Source organism: Cebidichthys violaceus, unplaced genomic scaffold (genome assembly GCF_023349555.1).
Source record: "Cebidichthys violaceus isolate CVI_PGR_0920_01 unplaced genomic scaffold, fCebVio1.0.p SCAF_17, whole genome shotgun sequence".
Taxonomy (NCBI): Eukaryota; Metazoa; Chordata; class Actinopteri; order Perciformes; family Stichaeidae; genus Cebidichthys; species Cebidichthys violaceus.
Window position 1 is genome coordinate 1,505,241 of NW_027176340.1, and position 15,823 is coordinate 1,521,063.

General features: G+C 45.1%; 3 protein-coding genes across 4 annotated transcripts; all 3 read right to left on the reverse strand.

Annotated features, from left to right (window-relative positions):
- Window positions 1-293: 293 nt before the first annotated feature.
- uroc1 (urocanate hydratase 1) lies at window positions 294-6,160 on the reverse strand. Of its 2 annotated transcripts, XM_068711906.1 has the most exons (19): window positions 5,909-6,160; window positions 5,184-5,314; window positions 4,734-4,827; window positions 4,561-4,620; window positions 4,346-4,474; window positions 4,164-4,225; window positions 3,991-4,057; window positions 3,593-3,736; window positions 3,382-3,470; window positions 2,860-2,922; window positions 2,591-2,770; window positions 2,402-2,499; window positions 2,229-2,301; window positions 1,930-2,119; window positions 1,723-1,821; window positions 1,529-1,628; window positions 1,192-1,273; window positions 991-1,090; window positions 294-905 (listed from the first exon to the last, which is right to left on the reverse strand). In XM_068711906.1, the coding sequence occupies exons 1-19, from the start codon at window positions 6,032-6,034 to the stop codon at window positions 765-767; spliced, it is 2,028 nt and encodes a 675-aa protein (XP_068568007.1). In that variant the 5' UTR covers window positions 6,035-6,160; the 3' UTR covers window positions 294-764. The 2 variants fall into 2 exon arrangements, with proteins under 2 accessions (XP_068568007.1, XP_068568008.1); XM_068711907.1 differs by lacking the exons at window positions 4,734-4,827; window positions 5,184-5,314.
- A 538-nt stretch (window positions 6,161-6,698) lies between these two features.
- Window positions 6,699-9,005, reverse strand: chchd4b (coiled-coil-helix-coiled-coil-helix domain containing 4b). Its single transcript, XM_068711685.1, has 3 exons — window positions 8,809-9,005; window positions 8,160-8,258; window positions 6,699-8,056 (listed from the first exon to the last, which is right to left on the reverse strand). Exons 1-3 carry the CDS (start codon window positions 8,828-8,830, stop codon window positions 7,704-7,706), a joined length of 474 nt encoding a protein of 157 aa, XP_068567786.1. The 5' UTR covers window positions 8,831-9,005; the 3' UTR covers window positions 6,699-7,703.
- Window positions 9,006-9,708: 703 nt separating this feature from the next.
- On the reverse strand, window positions 9,709-15,211 carry sec61a1a (SEC61 translocon subunit alpha 1a). Its single transcript, XM_068711909.1, has 12 exons — window positions 15,124-15,211; window positions 14,388-14,455; window positions 14,218-14,283; window positions 13,302-13,384; window positions 13,084-13,211; window positions 12,878-12,987; window positions 12,418-12,571; window positions 12,165-12,325; window positions 11,865-12,062; window positions 11,401-11,592; window positions 11,225-11,301; window positions 9,709-10,857 (listed from the first exon to the last, which is right to left on the reverse strand). The coding sequence occupies exons 1-12, from the start codon at window positions 15,128-15,130 to the stop codon at window positions 10,671-10,673; spliced, it is 1,431 nt and encodes a 476-aa protein (XP_068568010.1). The 5' UTR covers window positions 15,131-15,211; the 3' UTR covers window positions 9,709-10,670.
- Window positions 15,212-15,823: the final 612 nt, after the last annotated feature.

Consider the following 15,823-nt stretch of genomic DNA (forward strand, 5'->3'; position numbering starts at 1 on the left):
TAGTGTCCTCACTCCGGTATGAACGCTGAGTCACACCGATGGGAGGTAAACCGTCAGTGAAGTTATTCAAGAGAACCCCGGGGTTGGTCCTATTTTGGCTCTTCTCTTCTCTTTCCATACATACTGATGTGCTTACAGTCGAGCCTTATTTGTATTTCCTGTAATTAATTGAATCAAAAAGATGACTTTCACATTCTGATTGACTTCTTTTCCTTTTTTCACAACACAAACATGAAACTACATTTATTTGCCACTAACCTGTCATTGACATACAAATGAGTCATAAAGGCGTTATCATTTATACATGTAGTTTAATTTTCAGCACAAACAAAACCCCCAATATACAGCCTGGCACAATGTTGTAGTCTACTTTGCATTTTGTGTGACCATGGCTAAGTGGAGAGCAGGGCCTTCAATCAGAGGGTCGGCGGTTCGATTCCCCGGCTCCTGCTCCGCTAGTCTCATGTCAATGTGTCCTTGAGCAAGACACTTACCCTTAGCTAACCGTAGCTGCGTCTACGGTGTGTAGATGGAGACTGAACTGTAAGTCGCTTTGGATGAAAGCGTCTGCTAAATGACTGTGACGTGTATTCATGGCAAACAATTTATGTAACAACATTGCCAGTGATTCATTAACTGCAGTGTTTCGTTTCAGCAGCTGGATGAACCCGGATGTAAACACTACTGAGGGGATCACAGCTCCAGGGCTCCTCGCTGCGTGGCTGCATGGAGCTGGCTGTTGACGACCTGCGCTGAAACGTCGGCTAGCCCTGCAGGGCGCGGTCCAGCACGCACTCATCCTGCACAGGGAAGGGCATGGTGACGCGCAACTGCCCGTTCTCCTCCATGGTGTGCCGGATGGTCTCGTAGGCGTTTGAGTTCCCAGACCAGCAGCGGCGAGCCACCTGCAGCGCGCAGAAACAGATCGGAGCCGTTAAGAGCGCAGCGCAAACAACCCCGCGGAGCTGGAATCTATCATGACGCTCTCACCCCATTGGAGACATCCCAGCTGAGCACCAGTCTGGCACGCTTCGCTGCCTCCTCTGAGCCGTCTAACAGCAGCCCAAACCCTCCATTCATTACCTCGCCCCTGTAGGCGGGACGAGAGATAAAGTGATCAACGCACGATCGATGATTCCAAAAAACGGTTCACACATATTACCGTTTAACTGGGCGACCAGCCAGACTTACCAGCCAACACCACCACCGTTGTGCAGGGCTACCCATGTGGCGCCCCTGAATGCATCGCCAACAAAGTTCTGGACCGCCATGTCTGTAACGGGGAGGCATTGTGAGCTCTTGCTTACTTTCTAAAAACGATTCCTGCAGCGTTACCGGTTTATATGAATGAAGAAAGATAGGAAATGCGTTTTTGTGTTCACCATAACCCAATGAGGAACCGAATCCGTGTGGACTGTGGAGCCGCTCTCTCATGTTTGAACATCTGTCGCAATGTTGGCAGCGTGTCCACATTCAAGTCAAGTTTCTCTGGCCACAGAACAGAGCAGAACACTGACTATACAAATACCTGCACAGAAGGCAGATCCGTCATACACATTGGAGGTCTCTCTGAAGGGGCTGTCTGTGCCGCTGACATCATGATGGTCTCTGCTGATAACCACAGGAGCCTGAACAACAGAAAGAACACGGGACGTTGTTCAGACTCCAGTGAAAACTTCATATCACACAGAAACACCAAAAGCCGACAAGTCATCCTCTCACTGAAACTCGTCCGTCGGCGATAGCCTGGTTGATAGCCAAAGCAATGCAGACTCTTCCCTTCTGGTCCGAGTAGAGGATTCTGGCTTGAGATCCCACGACCTAAACAAAGAGAACATACGGAGGGAATCCTTTTTATTGCAGATGCATCTCTTTTCATCAGACGTTTTAATTGAACGATGGCATTGGTTGCCCAGAAAGTCGCTCTACCATTTTGTGTTTCCCAGCCTCTCTGATCCAGCGGATGTTATCGTCGTACTGCTGCTTGATGTGATCCGTCGCGTCGCCACCGATTTCCTCCAGGACAGCAGCGGCGATGTCATCCGTTGTCGCGAGATCTTGGGGGTCGCCAGATGTGCACACCCAGCGAAATGGACCAAAGCCCAGAGAGAAAATGTCGCTGCGGCCAAAAGGTGGAAGGAGAGTCGTTACCAAAGGTCTGATCACAGATTACACTTCTGTCTTTTTCTAGACGTACACATGTCCTACAGCTCTGTCACATGTCTCACCCCATAATGTCCTGAACATAAGAAGGGTAACGGAATTCTGTTGCCCCTGCGCCAGCCTTTTCTACCTCTGCTCCTATAAAAAAACAACACAAGAAACACAAGCCTCTCCGTCGGTCTGACGTGTACTGAACGATAATCATTATATCTTCTGAGTGAGATGTTAAAGTACTGACCAGCTCTCTGGGCCTCCAGGAGGAATGCGTTGCCGTAGTCCCAGAAGAACATCCCAGCATCAGACAGCTGGTTGACGGCCTTAATGTGTCTGCGGAGGCTGTGATCGCATGTAAAAAAAAACATTATTTCAACCCGATATAGTGCAGAAAGTTCACCGTAGAAGAGTTCACCTGTGTGATTTAGATTACCTTTCTTGGACCACGGTGAGGAAACGGTTAGGATCGGTCGACATGAGCTGATTCGCCTGGCGGAAGCTGAGCTGGACCGGGTAGTAGCCTCCGTTGTACGGGTTGTGAAGGGAGGTCTGGTCTGAACCCAGATCCACCAGGAGCTCCCCTGTCCTCTCATACTCCAAGAGCAGCCTCTCCCTGGGTTAGACGGGTGGAAGAGTAGGACAGACATGTCAAGAGTGGGTGACAAAAGGTGTCTGAGCAGCAGGTTTCCACCTCTCACTCACCACAGGTCTACAATGTTGCCATGATAACCGACACTGAGGGGAGTCTTGGCGCTCTTGGCCTCTCTGAAAAACACAAATATGCATTATGATATATATATATATATATATATATATATATATATATATATATATATATATATATATATATATATATATATATATATATATATATATATATATATATATATATATATATATATATATATATACAGATCTTACTGTCTCTTCTGCGCAGCACAGCAACGCTAACATGATGTTACACATACGTCAATAAAATACACACGGAAAATACACTGATTTGCTTTTTTGAGACAAAGATCGACGTCGCTCTCATGTCTGTGGTTAGCTTAGCTTAGCATAAGAATGGGAAATAGGGGGGAAACAAATAGTCTGACAGAAGACAAGACAATCCACCTGGAGTTGATTGATGAGCTTTAGAAGTGCCGATAGGCGGATTTGAACGTCTTCGGACAGAACCAGGATGTGAGTATTTTAATCGTAATGACTTTTTCTCTTCGTTACCTGATGCGTTTGATGCAGTGATCCATGCTGCTGGTGACCTCCATCAGCCAGCCCTGCTCATACCTCTTTTTAAGAGGAGCCTCATCCACCTGCATGGAAATCAAAATTGACAGTCACACCGACACACACACACACACAGGACTTCCTTCATTCTCGCTCAGTCAGCAGCGCAGTGTTTGACGGGAAGTGAGCGGACACACCACCAACTGACCTCCGCGATCACGCCGATGCAACCAGCAATGACGGCGGCTTTAGCCTGAGCTCCACTCATGCCCCCGAGGCCGGAGGTCACAAAGACACGCCCCCTCAAGTCACCAGAGCCCAAGTACCTCCGGCCGGCATTCAGCACAGTCAGCTCCACGGGAAAAAACAGAAGAGAGGAATTTCAAAAAACAGGAAGTACAACATAGGGGTAATTGTTAGTGGTCTAAAGAGACGAAACTATCCAGAATAACAGAAAAGAAATATACTTCTGTGTAAAAGATGTTGTCGTTACATCAGGTGACGCTGATCTTACAACGTCTTTCGGGGGTCCTGACCCCCCCTACTTGGGAACTACTTAAAAGTATTTTGGAAATACCGGAGTGCTTCCTTAATAACTTCACAAACCAAAGTGCCGTGAACAATCCCCTGAGGTCCAATGTAGCAGTAGCTGCCTGCTGTCATTTGACCGTACCTGACGACAATAAACAAAGGAACACAGGTTACATCGAGACGTCTGGACCCACAAGAGGCTCAGTTCACCATCACTCTCTCCCTGAGAAGCACCTTTAAAAACTTACATTGATACACCAAGGGCGAACATCTTCTCATACTGACTTCTAGAAGAGTAATTTGGAATAACCTGGGGGGACACAAACAACAACAGAGAGAGTGTGTGTGTGTGTGTGTGTGTGTGTGTGTGTCAGTACACAGGGCTGCCAGTGGGCTGAAGGTCTAATCACATGTGTGTTTGTGCAGCTACCATGCCGTTGGTGATGATGGCGCGAGGGGATGAAGGCAGGCTGGGGAACAGGCCCATGGGATGACCGCTGTACATGACCAGAGTTTGGTCCTCCGTCATCTCGCTCAGGTAATGCATCACCAGGCAAAACTGCACCCAGACACACACACACACACACACGAGTTGTTAATATGTCCATTTAGACTCTATTCATTGTCTCTGAACTCGAGGCTTACCTGGGCCCAGTTACTGAACACCTGTCCGTTCCCTCCGTAGGTGACGAGCTCCTGGGGGAACTGATGGGAAAAACAAAACAAAACAGGAAGCCGTCATCGAGACGCTGAATTAAAACGAAAGACGTCCCACACGTTGTCACTGAGTTAGTACAAGCTGCGTCAGAGAGGCTCACCTGAGCGACTGCCGGGTCCAGGTTGTTCATGATCATCAGCATTATGGAGGCAGCTTGACGCGTGCGGCACGGGTACCGATCTATGGGGTAAGCTCTGAGGAGACGGAGGGAGGCTCACCTCACTGTACACTGTAAACTAGACGACATCTTCTACAAGCTGGACTGTAACCGTTTCTACTGACAGATATACGAGCGGTGAAAAGACACGTCAGTATCCGTGCTCTAGTTTCATTTTCATGAAACTAAAGTTACAGTTACCGTCATCTCCCTTAATAAAGTTTACTGGTCACCTGCAAAATATTCTTCCTCAGCATTTATTTTTCGTCTAAATAACCCAAATTTTGAGGATTATAGTCAACATATCAACATCAAAAGGTACATAAATAAATAAAAAGACATATCAGATTCATGTGACACTGGAGTACTGGGTCGTGGTCAGGTGGGCCTCACCTGATGCGTAATGCGGGGCAGAAGCGGTACATGTAGATGTGTCCGTACTGCCGCAGCTCTTGAGCAAATTCGGGCGCGAGTGTTGCGTGGTGGGATGGAGGGAAATAACGCAGAGCGTTTCTCAGCGCCAACTAGAGGGAAGAGGCATTTTCACACTGGATTAGTGAACGCTGCACACGGCACATCGACGCTCCGGTACCGTCAGACGGGATGAGCGGCTAAACCAGCCGCCGTCTCTCTTAATCATTGACTGAAGCCTTTGCTCGGAGTTTGAGCAATCAGTCGAGGACCTTAGGGAATAATCTATTTGTTTGGGGCAGTCTGTGAGACAACAATGATGATGATGCAACAAGTCAGTACAGACAGCAAGGCGTACGAATAAATCGTGCTTCCACACGGATGCATTTATAGACAGTGAGCTCACGACGTTTAGAGGTCGTCTACTTCTTCCTTTTGACAGTTTTGACTGCATGAATGGTGTTTTACATACAATTAGACATATGAGATCTACAAGTATTTTTGACTTGTTATATTGGGAAAAGCACAGGAGTACCTGCTCATGATTCCTCAGTTTCATTTAGGTGTGCATGAAATGGAACGCAGACATTATTTATCAAATTAGTTGCACCTGTATTTAAGGTGTATAAACTCGGATTATTGAGAGACAAAAGGTGTTAAAAAATGTCCATTGCACAGACTTTTTTTTTTTTTGCACGTTGACTCACCCGCTCCTCCTCCGCTGTCAGGTTCGGGGTCCGCATCGGTGCATGAGGCACGTCGGGGTCTCTTCCCCGGTTCAGAGGTAAGGGGTCCAGCGGTAAACCACTGCACAGCTCCTTTAAAGACGACATCCTGTCTGAGGGACTTTTTCTGTCACACGCTTGAGCGGAAAAAAAACCCTGAACACCGAGTTCAACGCTGGAGATTCAAAGCAGCTTTGACTCCTCACCGCAAACCGTCTCTGCCTCCACCATGGAGGCAGAGACGGAGTACTTGTGGAGGTTTGAGGACAACGTCTCATTGGCTCTTCGGTGGTCGATGCCCTTCACTATCCACCAATGATCACCAGCAGCGGCGTTTGGTAATTATTGATCCCTGAGGGAGGTTGAAGCGGACAAACACCGTCACCGACCTCTGACCCCCGATGCTTCAGTGCGTTTCAGAACCTTTGGACGGGTCAACAACCGCTACATAGAATGATGTTATTTCTTGGTCAACATGCGCCTGAGAGGGTGGAGAGCACAATCTAACAGAGGGGTTAATAATATTTACTTAATGAATGAATTACACCTCTGAAATACGCCGATCCAAGTCACTGGTAGAGATGAAACGAGGCATTTGGAGATTCTTTGGAGTCTTTTCTTAAATCTGAATGAATTGAAACTGTACTTTAGTAATGATAATAAAGCAAAGAGTTTCTTGCGTAACTCAACTCACCCTCTGCTGTGGCTGCATGAGATCAAACATTCGGTCTTTATGACTTATGAGTTCAGAAAAAGATCATTATTGCAACGTCAGATACTTTTTATTATAAGACTTTAAACAGATTTGACTTTAGTCCAGTGTTGGACACAAACGGTTCAGTCGAGGTAAACGTTGTAAGTTCTGGTTACAGATCAGCACGAGACCAGAGGTGAAAGGTCATCTTCAGTGCATTCTAAACACGAATGTAAACTTTGAGTCAAAGTCTAAATATGAAAATAAACTTTGTAGAACACAGAAAGTACATGTAAAATGCACATCGCAAGACAACAGCAGATACCAGAGAATGTAAACATAAAGAATGTTTTGACTGTTATCTTCAGAGTCGATCACAACAACGGAAACAAAAACCATCTCGACTCGAAACAAAGGAAACAAAAAAGAAACACGCTGAGGTGGACAGTAAGCAGAGCCTTCTAGGCTCCTGAGTGAATTCAAATTCTTTAATCTTGTTTTGCATTTAAAAGATATATTTTTTCTTCATTAATAGCATTGGTAATAGTATAAACCCATCTTAAATAAATAGAATGAATGTCCAAACTGAAGCACACATATCTACTCTGTAGATCACATGCAGGCTGCTCTGCTCTCGTCTGGTCTCATCATAACAGGGTCTGTAGTTCACTTTGTCTCGCCTGCAATGTACCGTTAATCAGACGCAGACGCAGACGCACCTCTACAGCCACTAAGATGAGAAAAAAAACTATTGACCGTAAACGGGAAAAACATTTTAGAGATATATTTTTTGACTTCACAAAGCGATGACGAACTGTGATTTACGTTGGACTTCAAAAGGCGCTGTATTCCAAAAGTAGAGTGTTAACATAGCAGCAAACAGCGATTTGTAATGTAAAGATATAGTGGATTAATGTCCACCTGAGCAGAGAATTAAGTCACTCCCCCTCTGTGTGTGTGTGTGTGTGTGTGTGTGTGTGTGTGTGTGTGTGTGTGTGTGTGTGTGTGTGTGTCGTAATCAGAGCTTTTGAACTGTAGCACCTCTAAAGCCTTCTGGGCTCACGTTGCCATCGAGGCTCATCATTAACTGTGCACCGAGCCCTCTGGGTCGGGTTGTGTGGTATCAGAGTCCCGCTTGGCGGCAGGTGTTGAGTTTGCACCTGACGGTTCTGCAGACGCAGAGTCTTGCGAGGTCCGCTTCGTTTCTGACGATTGTTCTTTCACCTTCTCATCTTCTTGCGGATAGAGCTCCGGGTATCGCTGCAGACACTCCTGCATTGCACTGAACTGCTCCAGGCATTCAGAACCCTTCACCTCCTCCTTACTGTAGTGGAAACAGGAGAAGGCGTCCTTAAATCCAGTCCCACACGGTCCACTGGCCATCCCACCCAGACAGGGGCAGTTCCAGTTTATCTCCCCGCCGGGAAGAATCAGACCTAGGATGAGAGAGGAGAGGTTTAAACTAAAACAAGGGTTGTAATTTTGCCTTTTTTCCCAAACTTAAGTCGAGTTACTCTTGGTAGTCTCGCTGTTCCTCACCTCGCTCCTCATACGGGTCATCAGGGTCTTCCTCTACCAGCTCTGCACTGCTGGGCGTTGCGTGATCCTCTTTGGTGACAAAGATGATTCGGTCTTTACCTGTTGTGAAACACGTGGAAGGACGACACAAACAAAGTGTCAAGAGGTACGAACTGCGGCGCCAAATCCAAACCAAAGCCCGGCTCAATGACGTCTACGGGCTCAACCTACATTTAGATTCTAACACGAACAAAGTAGAAACAGCTTCTACTGTTAAATCACCGTTTGAACAGAGTACCGTTCCTCACTAGAGCCGGACAGCTGAATCGTACTTTAATGGATTACTTGAGCTAAATGTACTGAACTGCTTTCCACCACTAGAGCAGATATCCACCGACACCATGACAGCCAAGATGCTTTAAAGATGGAGACCTCGACGTACAGAGATGACTGTATGACTCGAGGTGTAAGGAAAGGACTCAAGGTGACACCACAGTGTGAGTCCTTGTGAGAAGTGTCAGGTACACGCTTCAACAGTCCTGGTCCTCATCGTAACAACAGGCCTGCTTTTATACTTTTAACAACTGGGTAAACATTCTCATTCAGACTACCATCAGCTCCGGGGTTAGCTTTCCAGATAGGCTAGCCCCGGTTAGCACGTCGCGGTTACCTTCCTCTCTGACCGAGCTCATGTCGTCACGCTGGCGCGGATAGAACTCCTCTTCTTCAAATCCACAGCGACTCTTTTCTGACACGCAGCGCAACACATGAAGATGGCAGAAAGTGTTAGCGCAGCATCAGCTAGCTTGTTTCATAACGGCTGCATCCTCTGCACGAGCGTGTAGACGTCTTCTTCTTCTTCTTCTTCTTCTTCTTCTTCTTCTTCTCTTTGCCTATTTCCGGTGGCGCAGACGCTCAGTGGCGCTTTGCTGCCACCAACAGTTCACAACAGGACGTGCAACATTCCACAAAATGGTTCTTGGGATTTCTCACGAGCTTTTTTTTATTCTATTTATCTGTAAAAATACAATATACCACCATTATAAGAAACGACCAATAAAATGAGACATCTAGAAGGAAACTAGTCGTCCTTCATTGTTTATGTGCACTACTGTGACACTTGAGTTCACACTTTAATACACTGATTTACTTACAATAACCCTGCAACAAATACTACCCGTTTGATCCTTATATTTGTATAATTAATTACTTTTTTTAATTTTAGGGCTGGGATATAAAAGTAATGTTGCCATAATTACAAAATCTATCTTTATACATCCTGAAAGGGACATTTACTTAGTTGGATAAATTAATTTTGATCAGTCAAATGTCTCTTTAGTGATTCTACAGTACTGTAGATCACAGAATGACAATCCTGAGTAGCAGCTACATCACATCCTCCTACGAAACACTCCAATGTAGCTGTAAGTGGATATAACATAAACAGATGATGGATGACTTTATAGTGATGATATAAAATAGGTCTTCAGAGGAGGATATGATTATGAACACATATTGTACATTAACAGTTAAAGATGCCTCAGAAGTATAAGAGTCAACATACTGAGCCTTTTCCCACAAAAAAGGTTTTATTGAGAATGTTTGTTCTGAAATGCATTTATTTTTTACATTTTCAAAAGATTGTATTTTACACAAATTCGAAGTTATTCAATGAATGGCCTATGTACAGAAAATCATGAATTTTTTTTTCCAGGTGTGGACAAAGAGATTAATGCAAATATGCTGAGAGCAGACAATTAAAAAAAAACAAAAAAACAAAAACAAATAAATCTTAAAGAGTGGGAGACAAAACGTGACATGTGAGTTAATACTGCTGCTCCCTGGGAATGCCATACATTAAAACAGCGAGGACAGGTGGACTCCAACGTGAGCTCCACCTCCTCTTACAAGGTTCTGTTCAAACAGCAGCGATAACACAGGGTCACAAATCAGGAGAACGACAGCACTCGACTCAGCCTTTGACAGTTAAGCTTTCTTGTTCCACACCTTCATATAATTGGCAGGTTGATGGAAAAAAAATAAAATAAAAAGCTGAAAGTAAAAAGTATAAACTAAGATAACACCAAGCAGAACATGGAGTACATTTCAGCACGCAGCAGGCAGTTGACCTCCACCGTCCGTGTCGAGTATGCCGGCATACTGAAGCGCTCCGTCAGTCTGAAAAAAGGACCGAACTCCCGCAGGACTTTGTCTCATACAAAAAAAAAAAAAAAAAAAAAATGAAGCCTTTAAATTCATATTGGGGAAACTATCGTCTCGAGTCAGTTTAGAAAATCTGATGACGTACAACTGAAATGTCGGTCTTTGTGTCGCTTTGGAAGATTCAAGGCGGGGAGCTGTGGAGCCCCACCACCTCGTAAAGGTCCAATTTAAGCAGAGATCCCTTAAGATCCCTCAGTCGTCCTGAAAGTGGAGGGCTGGCGTTGCAGGAGCTTCTCATAGATGTAAAAATGAATGCAAAGTTGGTGATCCTAATAAAAGTTGGTAACGGGCGAGAGGACATTGGCTTTTCTAGAAGAGCAGAGCCCCCATGCTGCCTACTTCACTTTGCTCTTTCACAAAGATCTCAAAGTACTGGTAGATGATGGTGACGGCCAGCAGGATGCCGGTGCCGGAGCCGATGGCGCCGAGGAAGTCAGCCATTACCGATAAGCCACCGATGCACAGTCCACCGAAGGCAGCGGCAGTAGGAATGTACCTACGACACAAAAGCAGGGAGATTAATATCAATACACAGAACTGTACGAGAACAGAATGAGAGATATTCAAATACATCAACCATGATGGTAAAGTAGCGAAGAGTCTAAATCTAAAATGAAAACTCTAAACGTTACAGAAAGATTCAGCCCGGCTCACTGTATCAATCCCTCTGTAGGCTAAACAAATGAAGACATACACAATGAAGGAAATAAAGGAAGGTGAAATATGATGTCAATGAGTTACTTTGACTAAAAGATGGGAGTTATTGGTTCAGGTAAATTCATAACGAGGGCTTCTATCTATTCTATCTGATAACCTTGTTCAATGTACGTAAGATGTGTAGAAGAAAAGGATTTAGGTTTTACCTGTTCAGTTCATGGACCATTGAGGTTTCTCTGTGTCCTCTCATCACCATCTGCTGCTCCTTCAGCTGTTTTGCCACCTGGATGAACGTGAAGAACAGGATGTTAAAACTCAGTCCGTTTGAAATAAAACGATAATAAAAACACACCCACCGGACTGAAAGTGGCTACAAACTTACATCTTTGGCAGAGGAGCCCGAGACTTCAATCCAGGTCTTGGAGAAAAAGGCACACGATCCAAGCATGAAGACGATGTAGATGCCCGCATGGACCGGGTCATCGAGAACAGAGCCGAACGATTCGGGGGGAGAGAAGTAGTAGCAGAGTCCACCTACAGGGTAGGCCCGGGCTGGACCGCCTGACGTGGCGTCCTACGGACACGAGACAAGAACACAAGCTTAACACAATGTTCTAGCACCGGGGGGTTAATAAAGCAATGAAAACACACACACACACACACACACACACACACACACACACACACACACACACACACACACACACACACACACACACACACACACACACACACACACTTTCAGAACTACACCTGACTGCACAACGGAGCTAAACATTCGGAGGCTCGTTCTGAGAATGAAGCGTGACAAACCGAACCGAAATGTTTGATCAAGCGGATACTTACAGACCAAGTGCCGAGCAGGTTAACCAGGAAGTTGCCACTGAAACGCGTGGAAAGCATCTGGGAGATAACGTACAAGTTTGAGACCAGGGCAGACTGCAGGATGATGGGGATGTTGGAGGTGTAGAAGAGCTTGATGGGGTAGGTGTTATACTGGCCACGGTAGCGGGCCGACTTGATGGGCAGATCAACTCTGAAGCCCTGTTAAGAGGAGGTGAATGTGTGAGCAAAATCGTTCGCATTCCCTAACTTATTTATCCAACAGGAGTTCCTAATAAAACCTTTGTTATGCCAGAAACTCACCTGGAAGTATATGACTACAGCAAAGACGAATACTGTGGCGATGAGGTTCATGAGGTTGGGCAGGTTCTGCCTGTAGAAAGCCTCTCTCAGAGCTCGCACTTTGTCCGTACGAGTGGCCAGCAGATGGAAAAGCGCAATGATCGCTCCCTCAAACTCCGTACCTAGAAACAGGAAAAAGTCACAAGTACAGGATGAGACACAAAGTTACATTCATCAATCTCAATGTTCACGGAGCAAATTGTGGGCTTCTCACCTCTGCCGGTGTTCACAGTGGTGGGGCTGAAGGCCTTCCAGACGATCGTCTCACAGATGTTGGTGGCGATGAAAAGCGAGATGCCTGAACCAAGACCGTAACCCTTTTGGAGCAACTCATCCAGCAGCAGCACGATCAGCCCCGCCACGAACAGCTGAGGAAGAGCAGACCGACAGTCAGCTAACAGAATGAAATAGTTCACTTTGCATTGAATTCACTTTTCTTTGGAGAGTCTAAGCTTGTTTGTTCTGAGTTATACCTTCGCGTTTCCTTAACTGAACCTAATAAAGGCGTGAGCCGCTGGAGCATTATTTACTTTGGATTTGTCTATGATAATAAATCACCAGTATGTGAGGAATACTACAAGAGAGGACGCATCATTTTAAGTATATAATGAAAGACAGTTTTGATGATAAAGTATATATATTTTTAGTCAAAGTATCAAAATTCCCATTGGCACCTGAATGATGATGAGCAGACAGATTCCTGCACCCATCTCAGAAGGATCTCCATACATGCCGGTCATCACGTATACGATGGCCTGGCCGATGGTGATGATCATTCCAAATACTGAAAAACATTAAGAGTCGTAAGACAATTTATGGATATACTTATAGATACCAACCATATGTTCCACAGACCACCGAGCGATGAGACTCTGCTTACATTTCTGAGCTCCGTTGAAGAGGGCTCTGTCCTTCGGTGTGTCTCCAACCTCAATGATCTTAGCTCCAGCAAGCAGCTGCATGATCAGGCCTGAGGTGACGATGGGGGAGATACCCAGCTCCATCAGGGTACCTGGGAGGGGGGGGTGTTAAAGTTAGGATACGCCAACGAAAGAGCAGACATACATTTGATCTATCGCTCAGTTATTAGCAGGACAGGTACCTCTGTTCGAGGCCAGAATAACTCTCATCCAGTAGAATGGATCTGCAGAGTCTGACGACATGATGCCAAAGAGGGGGATCTGCAGGAAAACAGTGGGAGGGAATTACTTTTTTTTAATCAAATATCCAAATAATTGCTTCTATAAACTTGCTATTGCTGAAAATAATTCTTACACTACAAGTCCAACTCTAAGCCCTTCATTCACAGTCGTCAGGACACACAGAATGAAGTCGCTCCCCTCTCTGTGTGTGTGTGTGTGTGTGTGTGTGTGTGTGTGTGTGGTAATCCCAGCTTCTCTGTGCTTCGTTAACATGGCCAGAAGTGTCTGTTAAAGTGCCCTACTGGCTAGCTCACGTCCACAGCTCTGCACTAATCACTTACTGCAGTCACAGCTGATAATGCCGTCCCAACAGACGCCAATGTAGCAGCACCCCCCCCCCCCCCCCTTCTTCCTTTTCAAGTAAAAACTGTAAGCTCTGTCAGCACTGTTGCTGCTGTTTGCACTGTTAGCCCTGTTAGCATTGTTAGCTGCGAGCAACTGGCTCAGCCATGCTTAGAGCCATTAGCTAGGCTCTCAATTTTGTGTTTAGCACCTTTAAAGTGTGAACTTAAAAGCACCAGTCATGCTCTTGTTGCAAGGATATGATTAGTTATGATATTGAGAGAGATATATATATATATATATATATATATATATATATATATATATATATATATATGTTCATTATGCTGCATACTGGGACCAGGTGTACTCACTTTATTAACAATAATAATAATAATAATAATAATGATAATTTTGTCCTCAGACCTTTGATGATGATCATTCAAGAATCTTTTACTAAATTCTAACAAAACAATACAAATAAAACCATGTCTTGATGAGCGGAGACAGGAGTTAACTGTGACACGTACCTGGCAACAAACCAGGAAGATGAAGAGCGTGATGGCAGTCCATAGTACCTTCTCCCTGAACTGGATCTGTTAGACAATGACATTATGAGCATATTTATAACAAAATATCTGAGGTTTTTTTTTTTTTTTTATTATTGCCAAAAGCAAATGTACTAATAAACGTAACGGACCTTTCGTTCGGGTTTTTGGATCTCTGGCAGCACTGCACAGAACGGCTTGATTACCTCCAAGAATTTGACTGGAAAGAAGAAAAACACACGAGTGTTAACGTGGGTTCAAGTGGGAATAATAGCCGGTCACCAGTGGGACGTGGCAGTGAATGGAGGGCGGACTCAAGGCAGACTTGACAATAACCTAACGTAACGTACAGCAAACAGATGTATGTAGATATATATATATATTTACGCATCGCTGTGTGTCCAGCTATGTTCAAAGACCGCAGTATCACTGCTACGTGCTTCTTATTCGGCCACTGATTTAGGATCAAGCAGGCTGAAGACAACACCGGTTGTGTTATGCGTCGTCATCACTAGACTGTCAATGTCTTTGAATGAGTGGCTAGCACATTAGCTTGGAAGATGTTTCTGCCGACAAACCCCCCCCCCCAAAAAAAAAATACACCACCGTGACGGTTGTAAAAATCTCAATCCAAGCGGGAAACGCAGCTTTCTCAAACATTGCCGAGCTGTTAAATTCCCCATCACGGAAGTCTCTCAATAGCACAAAAGCAACTGGCAACCAGCTAGCTGTTAGCAGCGTAAGCTAGCCCGCTACCAATGCCAGCGCTAATACCGTTAGCTAACTGAGCTAAGTTGAACAAAACAGTTAAAACAGTTATTTAGGGTGTTGCTACGCACACTGTCGGGTAACATTCTCGTGAAACTCGTGTGCCAAAGTCATACTCACTGCCCATGATGTCCCAACTGTCCTCCTACGTGCTCCTTTACTGTGTAAATCTGACCAGACTGAATCTCACTACTGACTGAGCCACCGGGGGGGGAGGAGGAGGACGGGGAGGAGGAGGACGAGGAGGAGGAGGACGAGGAGGAGGAGGAATTGAAGAGACACGTCACCACTACGGACACGAAGAAGAAGAACGATTTAAAGAACCAGCCTCTTCCGCTCCACTGCAAACATGTTACTTCTTAGAGTATAGAACACATAGTCAACTTAATTGGTGAATAATAATAATAATAATAATAATAATAATAATATATGTGTCGAGACTTCTCTACTTACTTACTTAATTACATCAGTATTCCTACATGTGCTTACAGTAAGCGGAGGATCTGAGGATCTGTTCCACGGTTCTTCCCTGCAGGGACACACATTCATGTCTCCACCAGAGGGCAGCAGTGGCCTGAACAAAACGGATATCTGTGTCTAGAGAAAATGCAGGCTGGTGAAGACAGTTTGACGAGAGACATACCAGAACCACACGCGCATGAAAGGGGTGCACAACATAACAACATGACAAGGAGCGCTGGACAATGTCAATAAATGTCATGCAAAAGCCCTGCAGTGAATCTTTTATTTGTAAAGATTATCATGTGACGTAAGTTATTGTTTTTGAGAGACGGTGATTGGAGCCAAATAGCATTAAGAG

Coding starts and splice junctions, on each gene's coding strand:
- uroc1 (XM_068711906.1), bottom strand. CDS start 6,034: ATGTCGTCTTTAAAGGAGCTGTGCAGTGGTTTACCGCTGGACCCCTTA. Junction 5,315..5,908: donor TGACAGCGGAGGAGGAGCGG/GTGAGTCAACGT, acceptor TCTTCCCTCTAG/TTGGCGCTGAGAAACGCTCT. Junction 2,500..2,590: donor CTCACCGTGGTCCAAGAAAG/GTAATCTAAATC, acceptor ATGCGATCACAG/CCTCCGCAGACACATTAAGG.
- chchd4b (XM_068711685.1), bottom strand. CDS start 8,830: ATGAGCTCGGTCAGAGAGGAAG. Junction 8,259..8,808: donor GAGCTCGGTCAGAGAGGAAG/GTAACCGCGACG, acceptor GTTTCACAACAG/GTAAAGACCGAATCATCTTT. Junction 8,057..8,159: donor TGACCCGTATGAGGAGCGAG/GTGAGGAACAGC, acceptor CTCTCATCCTAG/GTCTGATTCTTCCCGGCGGG.
- sec61a1a (XM_068711909.1), bottom strand. Junction 12,988..13,083: donor CTTCAACGGAGCTCAGAAAT/GTAAGCAGAGTC, acceptor AATGTTTTTCAG/TATTTGGAATGATCATCACC. Junction 11,302..11,400: donor CGGGCTCCTCTGCCAAAGAT/GTAAGTTTGTAG, acceptor ACGTTCATCCAG/GTGGCAAAACAGCTGAAGGA.